Genomic DNA, 14302 nt, shown 5'->3' with positions numbered 1-14302 from the left:
ACCTCATACCACACATGAAGGATAATTTTATTTTCTTGGTGATATGGCCGCATGGTTTTAACCTTAAACACATTTGTATATGTATGTGCACCACTAAACCTCTTTTAAGAGTCCTTGTTGTTGTAACCATACAGTAAAAAGTTAATTAAAAATACTATGTTATTAAATTTTTGGGTAATATTATTGATTAATACCAAATATAAATATATTTCATATCAGTTTTTAACACTATTCTACGAGTTTTTACTTAATACTATATCTTAATAGCCTAAAATAATGTGTACTTTTATGCAATACAAACATTCATATTTTCTAAAGGTGTATTGATATAATTTAAGATTGTGGAAGGTCTGCAAATTTTTTTCTTTTTATGATAATTAATGGAAGATGTAAAAGTGAAAATATACAAAAAATTGTTGAGCTTCGAATGAGATATTTTTGTGTGAAATAACTAAAAGAAATACGACTTATTATTATTATTTTAAAAAGAATTTTATTATTCTCAATTATATGAAAAAGTCCAAGTCCAAACCCAAAAACCCAAGGCATGTCCAAGGATAATTGAAGATTAATATAGTAATTAATTGAATAACTTGCTGTGGAATACTTAAGTACGTATCGTTATGAAGAAACATGTAATATTTAACAATTTGGTTGAACATGAAAATTATTTCCGCTGCACGTCTTGTTAACCATTTTGAGCATTGGATTATAATTATATTATTCTGGAAATTATTTGCTACAGATAATCAAAAGAAATGGACACCAGGAGGAAATAAACTGGACAGGAAACTGCAAATCTTATTGAAAAAAGTAAAGTAATTTACAGAGTTACAGGAATCAACAAAACCTACATCTAAAAGTCTACCCCCCCCCCCCCCCCCCAAAAAAAAAGAGAGTAAAAGAAAGAAGCAGAATGGTGGTTTCATAAGAGAAGAAAAAAAATTATTCAAGGGAGAAATCCAAAGAGGAATGGAGAATGGTAAGAAGTGGAAATGCCATGGGGGAGGAGAGGCGGAGGAGGCATAGGAGTACGGTGGTTTAGGTGTTGCCGCCAGGCAATCTGGACGGCTTCCGCCACCGCTACGACGAACTCCATTCCTATCTTTAGAAGCTCTATACAAATCTCTATCCTTCTTATCATCATGATTCTCTCTTTGTTTTAATTTTTTTTTTGAACTCTATCACTTCATCTTCTTTGTATTTATACCAAGAATCCAAAAGCGTTTATAATTAATCGTTTCTTATGATAGTGACATAAAAACATGAAATGAAATAAAACACTTCACCGTGAAAAGAAAGAAAAAGAACCGAACATAAAATATTAATCTTGTTTCTTTTAATCCTTTACTTTTAAGTTGCGTTGACTCTTGATAACCATCAGCTGATTGCAACCCAAGATGAACAAAATGGATAATAGATTGTTCTATTTTTTTTTTGTTCACAAAATAGATTGTTCTATTTGATGTTCTTTTTCTATAAATGATTTCAAATTTCGTTGAACAAATAGTTTTTTTTTTGTATTGGATCTTGGTACTTGACAAAAACGTCTCTGAATATGAAAGTTAGTCGGATGGTGTGGCTTTTGGACGCTCCCAAACGACAAGCTTCTTTTAACCGACGAGGCACGAGATCTTTTAACGACCGACGGTATAAAGATATCATTTGGATAACCACACACCCTAATAATTTTAATTAAATAACTATATCATATGTTTTAAATCTTTTTTTTATTTTGAGTCGTTATGAATGTCTTGACTTGTAAGTTTCAAATACTGACTTTAGTCCGTTAAGAATATATGACATATCTATCATATAAATCCAATTAGCCAACGTTGGGCTAATGGTTAAGTATTTAGATTACCGAAAATGTAGTGATCTTGGAGTCATATGTTCTGTTCTACTCACGTTAAGAGGAATCTAATTTTCAAAGAAGAATTATATTAAATGATTCGGGATTCGCCTTGATGGATTATACGGACTTATGCGTTCAGGACCTTTTGATCATCGAAAGAAATCCAATTATATGAATACGATGTGCATCATTCTATATTCAAGCGCTTTGGAAAAGAAAAAAATCTAGCTAAGTGGTTTCAAATAATTAAAAACAGTCATATACTCCACATGACACACATCTTATTAATATTGTTATAAATGATATAAAATTCTGAATCACCTCCAAAAAATTCAGTACACCTGACTTGAGTGAAATATACTTCTCTGACGAGTTAATCAATACTATTAAAACAGAAGAAGTCTAAAAAAATCTACCTATAAAAGTTGTTTGGACCCTTTCATTTAACTCATTATTTTTTGCTCTTACCTTAAATTTATACTAACAATATGTTACCATATATTTCTCTAACAATAATTTAGTCAATTCTTTTATTTATTTAAATCTCACTCCTAAATCCTAATCATTACTATTACTATATTTATCATTTTAATTTTTAATCGTAAAAGCTGAAACTAATGTTTTATATTATCACTTTTATCATAGGGAAATTACCATAAATACCACATTCATAGTACCACTTTTCATGTTTACACTAACCACTTTTACCTTCACTTTTAATGAAGGGTAAAATACAATTATACCCCTAGGTTAACTAATCTAGACTTAGGGTTTAGAGTTGAGGGGTGGGGTAGAGTTTTGGAATGTGAATTTATGATTCTAATAAATATATAAATACTTAAAAACTATATTAAAAATTAAAAAAAAAATAGTTTCAAAAATAATTTTCGTTTTTCAAAAAGAAATTTGAAAAAAAATAAAAAAAAATTCAAAAAAAAAATTAGAAAAAAAATTATAAAAAAGTTCGAAATTATAAAATATTTTTTTATTTTTTTTATTATTTTTTATTATTTTATTTTTTTTATTATTTTTTATTTTTTTTAATTTTTTATTTAAATAATAATTTATTATATATATAAATAACAAGGGCATAAGAGTCTTTTGCCACTTAATGAAGAGTGTATTTTTGAAAATATCTCATTAGTGGTGGTAAAAATGAAAAGTGGTACCATGAAAGTGGTAAACATGTAATTTCCCCTTTATCATATAATATATGATTTAAAGCAAGATAAATTACAAGACATATATGTGTACATTCTAATAATTATATCATATATAAACTTTTCCACTAAAATCTCATATCATATACTAAACTTTCAACCGTTTATAGTTTGATAATATTTTCATATTTAAAAATGATTTTTCTGAATATTCATGTTACCTTCACAAAAATGAAGAAATTCATTGGTTCTATTAAAGCTAACCTGACTTCGCGATATCAGTATTGATTATTCAAGATTTTGAAAATTATTTGTTTAGATATTATACTTTTATATACTTTTTACTTAAAACGAATCAATACTATTAAAAAAGAAAGAGTTTTAAAAAATCTAATATAAAAAAGTTGTTGGAGTTATGTATAACTATTTATTATTTTTCTGATAATACATTAATCATTCTAAACATACAATATTTTAAATATTTTCAACAGATCTTAATATTATTTCTTATGCTCAGAAAAATATTTCATCAACTATGTTTTTGTACAATAACGTTAAAAATCTATATCAAAAGGTTGTTGGACTTGATATGGACGTGATGGGTCTACATCTGTTCGAGTATTTAAGATCCTAAAAGAATTTGAAATATATGAAAAATCTGAAAAATATCTGAAACACAAAAAGTATTTGAAACTCCAAACAAATACCAAAAAATTCATAAAATTTTAAAATCTTATTCAAAATCTGACACGATGAACTGAAAAATACTCAAACTTTTATCCAAATACCCAATTTTTTTTTTAGTTTGAAAAATTTACTTGAAATCAAAACTCTAATCGTAAACCAAAAACTTAAAAACAATATCCATAATACCGAAAACATATTCGGAATATCCAAATATACCTAATAAACACATATTTATGATCGGGTCTAGGGTAGGACCCGGACTCAAACAAAGACCTGCGGGTCAAAAAAAACCAATAGGTTATCTTCTCCGAACCTGAACTAAACATATAATTTTGGGTCGGTTCGGTTTATTTTTTTGATCCGGATATAATTCTCATGTCGTAAAGAAACTTACGTAAAAGTATGCATATAAAATCTCAAATAAACTAATTTATAGATTATATAGCTGTTAAAAATTATGTTTTTCGATATAATAAAACTTTGTATTATAATATAATCCAACAACCCTCGCGCTTGAAAAGCGCGGATCAAAATCTAGTTAAAAGTTAAAAGCGAAACTCAACTACTTTGAATAGAGATATATTTTAGTTTAAATTCCAATTTAACTTACCAAAAAAAGGAAGAATCTAACATGAACGGGATTACGTCTCCATTAGCTTGTCCTTAATCGCTTTAGTTTGTATACACTGAACAGCAAGAAAATGCTAGAAAACGGTACGTCGCATCCTCATCCTCATAATAGAGGCCCCTCCTCCCACATTATTGTCGAATAATCCAAGGCCACACCATAAACGAGTCCTTTTCAAACAAGACTTATTAAACCAGGATCCAAATCGATAAACGTTAGTAAATAGTGATTAGTTTGTCTTCATCCTATATATTGCCTATACCCACAGTATATAGGTCAAATAAATAGTAAAATGATTTGAAAGTTAGACAAAAAGAAAATAAAAGATAAGAAGACAATAATGACTCAATTGCCAAGGCAGGCATATCTCATCTACAACTCAAACTATCCCGTTTATGTTACTATAACAAGAGGCAGTGAGACACTGTTTCACATATATAGGTCCATACATGCTTCAATCATCTAAAATTTAAAGATAACATAACAGCTTTTTCTCTTCATTTTTTATTTGCTTAGGAAATAGGGATGGGAGAGATCCGGATGTCTGAAAATTTTAGGGTATCCGGATCCGTAGATCTGTAGATTAAGTATTTGGATCCGTAAAAATAATTATATTAAAATTCTAAAATAATACATGAAAATATTTATATAATTTTTATAAATATATATGTATATAATAATATAATATTATACAGCTAATTTTATGTGTAAATATTAATATATCAAATATGATTATTGAGAAAATTAAAATATTATATATTTTTAAAATATGGTTCCTGATTTGGACATCTAGACTTAAAATTAGGATATCCGGATTCAGATCCAATTTTGACAGATCTAATATTTTTCTATCGGATCCGGAAACCTCGAATATCATATTTTTTATGCGGATCCGGAGCAGTTCTTGGAGCGGTCCAAATGGATTTCAGATTAGATCTGGATCCCATATAATAAGTCTTAGCTCTATTAAGAACATACTTTAATTTTAGAGTAGAATTAATATTGATTTAGCATGAATATGGTAAAAGAAGAACATAAAATTCGTTTGTAATGAACAATCCAATTGGTATTAGCTCATTATGTAATTAACAGGGCATATTTTTATTTTATATTAGAAAATTACCAAATCCCATCCCCCTATACATTAAAAGAGAAGTCACTTTAGTGATTTCTGTTGAGGTGGTACTCATATAGAGCTTCTCAGGAAAAAACGTTATAATTCTCTTGGCTGGTTTTTTTGAATTTTTTTTTTCATTTATTTTAATCAATCGCTTATGTAGACAAGCCCAAAACTATTGTCGATTTCGTTAAGCCCATATATAGCTAGGGGATAATAATTATCGATTTAGTTTAGCCTTGGGTACCCGTTCGGGTTCGGGATGGATATTTCGGATTATCGGGTATTTTGGTATAGAGGTGTAGAACCCGTTCGGGTATTTCTGTACTTTGGGTCGGATTCGGGTATTTTTAGTTCGGATTCGGTTATTTCAGATCTGGTTCGGATATTTAAATTTTTTTAAAAAAATTAAAATTTTCATTTCTCAAGTTTCTTATATTTAAAAATATAACTTTCAGTTAACTAATTTTTTATTTTTAATAGATTGAATAGTTAATAGATTTGGACATAACATTTTAAAACTAAAAATGCACTAATTTAGTTTTTTTTTAAAATTTCGGATGTAACTTTTTGTTAATTTTTTAAATAAAAAACTTGACATGCATTTTAAGTGAGTAGCAAATCATTTTTTTTGTAATTGTATGTATATCATATGAACTTAAAGTATGTGTAGTATCAATATAAATATTTTTATATAAAATAAGAGATGTAAACTAGAAATATAAGGTTAATTATACATATGTTTGGTTATCTTCGGATATCCATTCGGGTTCGGGTATTATCCGTTCGGGTTCGGGTATCCAATCTTTCCTTATTCAATACCCGTTCGGGTATTTTGTTACTTCGGTTCGGATTTCAGTTCGGATTTTTCGGATCGGGTTCGGGTGCCACTTCGGATATCGGGTAAAGTGACCACCCCTACTAATTAGGTTGTTTGTTTTTAATAACTTACATTTCTAATATGAATTACTTGCGCAAGTTGAAATCATTAAATATGCAAATAACTTATTGACAAAATTTGTTTTTAATAACTTACCTTTCTAATATAGATTACTTGCGCAAGTTGAAATCATTAAATATACAAATCACTTATTCACAATATGGATTACTTGTGCACGTTGAAATCATTAAATTTTATCGATTTAGTTTACCCTTGGGCAAGATTTAGAATTAAGACAAATATTAAAAACTTTACTTATTATTCAAACGGTAAACTTGCGCATGTTGATATCATATTTATTATATTGCTTACAAAATATTTTAATGTTTCTAATTAGGTTGTTTGTTTTTAATAACTTACCTTTCTAATATGGATTACTTGCGCAAGTTAAAATCATATCATATGCAAATCATTTTTTGATAATATTTATTTAATATCTTTCTATAAACGATTTTATTATTTATTGTGCAAAATATTAAAATCATTAATATGAGAATAAATCGACTGTATATATATAGGAGACACCCAAGGTCTTAAAATACAAACATTCTCTTTTCATTCTTTAAAGTATTATTCACAAATCTCTCATCTCATACTATTAAGGTATTACGATAATGCTGCTTGTGTGCTAAGAAAAATGTGTTTATACGCAAAGGCTCCTCATCTTTAGAACCCTGAACTCAACTCTTTGTGTCTTGTCTCCAAAAAGCATGTCTGGTATATCTTTTCCATGTGTTGAATACTGGTAACGACAATATGGCCTTCCTTTTTTTTTATATGTAGACCAGGTCGTGAGAGTGATAGTGATCCAGAAAACCTTGATTGAACATGCTCAGAAGCTTCGCCAAGTTAAATCACTTCTTGAAGAGGTTCTTTAGTACTTTCTCTCTCTTTGTTGAATATTGTCCGGGAAAGTATTACATAGTATCATTTAGTAATACTATCTTATATCATTTTTTTTGTTGAATATACTATCTTATAAGTAAGCTAGCATTATGCATTTTTAATTTAATTCATAAGGTCATTTTCTCACAACAGAGAACCTTTTGGAATGGTGCAGGGAGGAAATTTCTCAGGGATATACAGGAAGGTTCAACTGAAGCCGTTGAAGTGGGATGGTGAAGGCGAACAAGAAAGACCTGTAGAGGCCCTTATGATTCTTAAATACGGCGGTGTTCTAATTCACGCTGGTAGAAAACAGGTGTTTACATAGTCTACCATTTAATTTGTCATTGTTATATATATATATATATATGTTTTCCAAATATGAAAGAATTGTTTAACTTATTAACGTTTAACATCACTTGCCATATAATCTAACGAATATTACAAATAACAATTTATGGAAACTATTCTCGAAATTATTGAAAGACTAATAATGTTTTATTTATTACTTTTAATATTTATAACCTATAAAATAAAATGAACAAAATTTTATATAAGATAATTATAATAGTTTTATCCTCTATTTGATGAACTGTGTTCGAATATAATTATATAATAACTATTTTAAATATTACAAAATCCAAAAATGTTTATTAATATTATTTTTAAATTATTTATCGTTGTTTAAAGAATAAATTTATCATAATTTTAAAATAATTTATAAAATGCTTACAAAATGCAAGGCAAAGTTGCACTTTCAAGAGTTAAGTCGAGATCTGGATTAAAAATCCTAATAACTGGTAAAGAAAGGAAGCCGAAGACAAAAACATTGAATGTTGTCTACAAACAAATTTTTCAGAATATTCCGTAGTCACGGTACGTAATTTTAATCTACTTTTTTTCAAATACAAATTTTAAAATATATAAACTGTTACAATTATTTATTTTTTGTATTTGCCAGATGGGTTGTAATGAGTTAGGAGACCGATGACGGTATGTCAATTTAATATTATTTCATGTTCAATAAAATTTAGAAAGGGAGAATTTGTTGTATAACCATAATAGGAAAAAAATTAACAATATAGCCATAGCTTGGGAAATGTGTCTTTTTGCCACATAAATGGACATTGAAGTCCTTCGTAGCACGTGAGCGTTTGTATACCATACTGAACAGCCATGTACCATTCTATTTCAAATGTCGATATAGAATAGATCATTTCAAACAAACGTACATCTATAGTATTGCATGTAGAAGTATGAGAGTCATGTAAAAAAGTAGAGGGAGGGAGAGGGAGAGGGAGAGGGAGAGGGAGAGGGAGAGGGAGAGGGAGAGGGAGAGGGAGAGAGAGAGAGAGAGAGAGAGAGAGAGAGAGAGAGAGAGAGAGAGAGAGAGAGAGAGAGAGAGAGAGTATATTTAGAATTCTATTCAATATTTTGTAAATAATATAGAATATAACAATACATTATTTGAACATTACATATTGGAGAAAGAAAAAAAAAAAGAGAAAATGAAAGAGAAAGAAAGAGAAAAAGAGATACATACAGAGATGAAAAGATGGAGAGAGACAAAGATGGTGATAGAGAAGATAGATAGAGGGAGAGATTGCACAAAGAGAGATTGTATAAGTGCAATTCTATTCTATGTTTCGTAAATAGAATAGAAAAAATCTTATTATAACTGTACATATTCAATTTATAAATATATGTTAGTTTTTCAAAATCCAAAACATTTCATATACAAAAAAAATCTATGTTTTTTATAGGTATTTAAAAAATTCAAATAAGTACTTTTTAAACTTATAAAGTTATATAAAAAGAAAAGGTGAAAGTAAAAAAGCGCAATATAGAAAATAATACATAAATATCATAGCCTAAAGATTGATATGGTTATATAGTTAATTTTATAGTTTGTTATGTATATGTTACCTAATTTCCCATTTAGAAATTTATAAATTTATGAAATAATGTTAATCCGTGAAATTGCTTACAAAATTTATTTAATTTTTTGCACGTTTCTAATTGAATTTGCTTTCTTTATCGAGAAATGTACTTCATAATTTATATTATTTATGGATAATATTTTGTTTTTTTTATATTTTCTTTTAATATGTCTACATAAATGTTTGTTTAGTATTTATGGAAAAATAATATTATTCACCTAAAGAAAGAATTACGACACATATACAATACAATTCTAATTAATGATAATATAAAATCCGTTACTTCTAAAACTATACACTATTTATTCCATTTTTTTTAATGAAAGTATCTTCTTAAACACACAAAATATTTTGTGACGTTGCAATTATATATACACACAATATCTGCCTCTTCATACTGACGTTATTGTGTTCCCTCTCGTCCATTTCAAATATTGACTACCAGCTTTTTTCCATGACTGATGAATTCTCCCAAAGACGGTGGTACTATGTTGTAAAATCTGTTACTTCTAAAAACTATATAATATTTATTCCATATTTTAAATTTTCTTATGTCCGCACAGGGTGCGGACCGGTCACCTAGTATATATTAAAAGAGAAGCATTACAACATATTTTTGTAGCCACATGTCATCACCACAATCATTCTTATAATCCTTAGAAAAATATGTTGATCCATATAAATATATAATAAGCTTTTTATTAAACTAACCATAAATTAATCATAAATGTTCTTCATTGTTTCCTTAAATAAAAATCACAGAATTACCTAATGTGGCTAAAGTATATATGACAATTAATGATTTTGAATAATAAAGATTTGATAAAAAATTAGTCTATTCTCTATTATTTTTTAAAATTTTAACTTATTAAAATAAATTAAACAACCACATTAACTATATAATAAAAATTTAGTTTTTTTTCCTATATGTTATATTTTGAATTTTTAAAAAAGAATATAAATGACTGTTAAAAATCTCACATTGAAATTTTTTTGATCCATGGTTTAAAATTTATGTTATAACAAGATACAAATGATTACGAAATTATATAAGTAGGAAATCTCATTTAATAAATATTATATATATATGTATATTAATATTTTTTAAAAAATAAATGATAGACCATATAAAATACATAAGTATTTGAATTTTGAATTTGCTTTGAATTTTTTTATAAACATTTTGAACAATTATTAAAAACTTAATATTTAGATTTTAAACTTTGCATTAAATGTTTTTAAAATTATAAATTACTAAAACTATTAAACATCCCACAAATGTTTTATTGTTATCATTGATTTAAAAAAATTGTTATAAATAAATACAAATGATCAAAAATAATATGAGTATAAAATATTTTTTAACAGATGTCAATATTAAAAATGTACTATATACCTATATTAATATCTTTTAAACTTAATTTTATACTATATAAAATAGAAAAAAAATATTTGTCTGGATTAATACAATTTATTTAAGTATTTGTACCAGTTTAATTATATACGTAATAGTTACTAAACTTTTAATTATTCAATATATATTTTTTATTTCATAATATGTAAAAATGTATAATACTTAAAAATAATTTATATATAATGTTCATCCCTCTTAACCTAGTGGACATTATTTTGAGTAAGTGTTTTTGGTTCAAATTTCGGAACCAAATTAAAAATAAAAACAAGCGACATGGACCACCTTTACCAGTCAGCTGAGTTAATAGAAAAGCGACAAAGCATATAATAAAGAGTAGCAATACACTAGTGTCCTTATCTTTTTGCATATCAACAACGGTTTCAAACTGTGCCCACTGACAAAGTAGGGGAGTTTCGATGCCAAACAACACACCTTATTCTTCTTCATTTTTCATTTTTTTTTGCACCAGAAACCATAGAGATACCACATCACATTGCGTACACGATCTCTCCGCTACTGTCGATGTCAAGATCATCCAAGTCGCTCTCTAGATCTTCATCCATATCATCTTCTAAATCCAAGCTTCCTGTATTGTCACATTGTAAGGAATTTGAGGAAAAAAGAAACTAAAAAAGTGTTTTTTTTCTTTTGTTATGTTTTGTCTTGTCTCACCTGTGAGATACTGGTTCAGACTCTGAGTGCCTGCGGGAGGAACAGTCGCTTCTGCAACAATCTGCATGATCTCTTCAATGCTTTGACCTGGTTGGTCCGATTCATCAAACTGGCTATTCATCACATTATCGTTCATGATATCTGCTGGTAGATTCTTGAGAAACCATTCATGGTTCCTTATCTCAGGAATTGATATCCTCTACAAGAAACATAACACACAATCAACAAATGTTGCTTTCAAGGTCTATAGGCACTAAAGTAGACTAGTTTTACCTTTGCAGAATCAGCAACGAATATTCTGGAGATCAGATGTTGACATTCAGGAGATATGTGAACATAATCTGGAATTGCGTACTGAACATTCAAGATTCTCTGAGGAACACATTTTCCGGAACAGAACATGATGTTTAGCAATATATAGAAGAAAACATTGTTTAGCTAATAAAACATGGAATATAAACTTACATGTATTGTTTTCTTGAAATTCTTAGGCTCATCAGGATCTTCAAAAGGGTATGCACCAACAAGCATCACATACAGAGTTACCCCACAAGACCAAACATCTGCAAGCTGATGCATTTGACCAATTTAAAACCAACATTTCAAGAATTGTCAAAATTTACAATTTAGATATAAATTTGTATAGTATATGGTTAGTATAGAGTAGTAGTATGAAAGTGGCGTACCTTGCCATCATATTCTTTCTTTAGCAAAACCTCTGGAGCGATATAAGCAGGGGTTCCAACAGTTGATTTTGGCTGTGAATGTAACACTGAGGACTAGAAAAACATACAAGAGCATGCACAAAGTTAAAAAAAAAAAAGAATTGAAGACATAATCTCACAAAATATCCAAACACTATGAAATTTATAATTATGTACTCCATATGTTTTAGAGAAATAAAAAATACCTTGGAATAACCAAAATCACATATCTTTAAACGAGGTGCAGGGCTACCATCTAGTAACGTATTCTCCAGCTTCAAATCTCGGTGACATACTTGCTACAACATAAAAACTGAATCACATGAGATGAGAGCTAGTTGATTTTCACAGAGGATGTAAAAGAGAACATTTTCTCATGCATTATACCATAGCATGACAGTAACTAACTCCTGAAATGAGTTGCTGGAAGAAAAACCTTGCCTACACGGTAATAGACAATACATTCATCAAACTCAACATAAGAAGAGAAGACTTGGTTACTCAAGAAAAACAACCTCGTCTTCGCTGAACCGGCCTGCATTGCAGATACGCTCAAAGAGTTCTCCTCCAGCTGCGTATTCCATAACAATAGCCAAATGGGTTGGTGTTAATATGACCTGAAAGCAAAAAGGAGAATTTAAAACAAAAATATATTTTCACTAGCATTTTATAATAAGAAAATTTAAGAGAGTTGAAGCCAAACCTCTTTAAATCTGACGATATTTGGATGTCTTAAGGACCTGTGATTAATTATCTCCCTTTTCACATTTTCATCTATCTGTAAATAATATAAAAATATTATTCCAATTATGAAATTTTTACATAGCAGAACAAAGAAATGAAGATAAAGTAACAAATATGTTAAGAGTATTTACTAATATTAGCATCAATGATCAAAACCATTTAACATCTTATTGAAAGATAAGAGAAAGACACTTTACCTTCTCACCTCGCTCGATATATTTGACAGCAACAAGCTCGTTACTCTGCTTGTCTCTCATTAACCTCGCAACTCCGAAGTTACCGGAGCCAATATCTTTGACGAGCTCGTACCTATCGCTGTCGTGCATGATCGGCAAATCCATTGGTCCACTCACTGCTGGTCGATCCATTCTTTGTTGTCTCTCTGCGACTTTGGTTTGTCTAAGGTGAAGATCAGATCAGACTTCTGGTAGATATCTAACAGAGGCTCGACATTACTAACAGTACATCTGAGGAAATGAGAGACTGTAACGTGGAGGAATTTGAGCCGTTGAAATTGAGGAAGAGTAGTGGGTGGCGATGATGATGATGATGATGAAGTTATGGGTGTGGGAAAGAGACTTTACAGAGATTTTTTTTTTTTAAACTAACTTTACAGAGATTTTGAGACCCGTGAAATCTTGAACCAACAACAAGTGGGTTTCTTGAGATCCTTTTCTTCCTTTGATCGCTGGCTTTTTTCTTGATTCAGTTCAAAGACGATAAGGAAGGAAAGAAGAAAGAAGAAAGAAAGCTCGTGATCTTGAGACTAGTTTTTCTCTCTCTAACTATCTCTATCAGCTTTCGCATGAAACAAGCTCTGTGTTCTGTTTAAACCACAGGTTGAAGGAAGGAGAGAGAGAAAGAGAGAGAGAGAAAAAGAGTTTTCACATTTTGTTAAATGTGATTTGTCAAAATTATGGGAGTTGGTTTGAAATGACGGAAGTACCCTTTGTTCTTACAAAAGAAGCGATGTCAGATGTTCTGACAAACAATTGGAGTTTGTTAAAAATGAAATATTGAACTGAATATAGGTGATACAAATTTAAGACTTTTTAGTACTAGTTATGGATGTACACAATAAAATATGGAAAAAACTTACCTAGATTTTTTTTGTTATCTATGCTTATAAATATACAAAAATTGTAACAAAATATAGCATTAATGGTCAAAATACAATATGCTCATTTTTTAAAAAACAATATATAATCAATTTGAAATAGTTATTAAAGGATTATAAATCTTACATTTTTAATTAGTTAACTAATGATGAAAAAGGACACGTATTTAGAAAATCTTGAAAACCGGTATTGCCAATGTTTTGTTTTTTTGGTTTTGGACATTCCCCAAGGTCAATCAATTGATCTAAATTTAGAAAATACTTTCCTTTTCGGTATATAAAAAAGTATTTTCACATTTTAAAATGAAAAGTAAAATAGAAAAGCTTACTACATTAGTACATTTGTCGAGATCAGGCCCGTCCCTTGCATAAGGCTCATGAAGCATATGCTTTAGGCCACAATCAAATAAATAGTCTGAGAGGCCACACTTTAGGGTTG

General features: G+C 28.9%; 2 protein-coding genes across 3 annotated transcripts; both read right to left on the bottom strand.

The window, feature by feature from the left end:
• Positions 1 to 772: 772 nt before the first annotated feature.
• Positions 773 to 2368, bottom strand: LOC103862309. Its single transcript, XM_009140005.3, has one exon. The coding sequence runs from the start codon at positions 1145 to 1147 to the stop codon at positions 950 to 952; it is 198 nt and encodes a 65-aa protein (XP_009138253.1). The 5' UTR covers positions 1148 to 2368; the 3' UTR covers positions 773 to 949.
• Positions 2369 to 10782: 8414 nt separating this feature from the next.
• Positions 10783 to 13651, bottom strand: LOC103862308 (serine/threonine-protein kinase SRK2E). 2 transcript variants are annotated; one of them, XM_009140003.3, is made up of 10 exons: positions 12944 to 13651; positions 12706 to 12780; positions 12518 to 12619; positions 12390 to 12443; positions 12209 to 12301; positions 11985 to 12077; positions 11764 to 11868; positions 11572 to 11670; positions 11299 to 11497; positions 10783 to 11212 (listed from the first exon to the last, which is right to left on the bottom strand). In XM_009140003.3, the coding sequence occupies exons 1-10, from the start codon at positions 13112 to 13114 to the stop codon at positions 11115 to 11117; spliced, it is 1089 nt and encodes a 362-aa protein (XP_009138251.2). In that variant the 5' UTR covers positions 13115 to 13651; the 3' UTR covers positions 10783 to 11114. The 2 variants fall into 2 exon arrangements, with proteins under 2 accessions (XP_009138251.2, XP_009138252.2); XM_009140004.3 differs by lacking the exon at positions 12390 to 12443.
• Positions 13652 to 14302: the final 651 nt, after the last annotated feature.

Source organism: Brassica rapa, chromosome A03 (assembly GCF_000309985.2).
Source record: "Brassica rapa cultivar Chiifu-401-42 chromosome A03, CAAS_Brap_v3.01, whole genome shotgun sequence".
Taxonomy (NCBI): Eukaryota; Viridiplantae; Streptophyta; class Magnoliopsida; order Brassicales; family Brassicaceae; genus Brassica; species Brassica rapa.
Note: the sequence above shows the minus strand (reverse complement) of the source record. Positions and strands in the feature narration are given on the sequence as shown.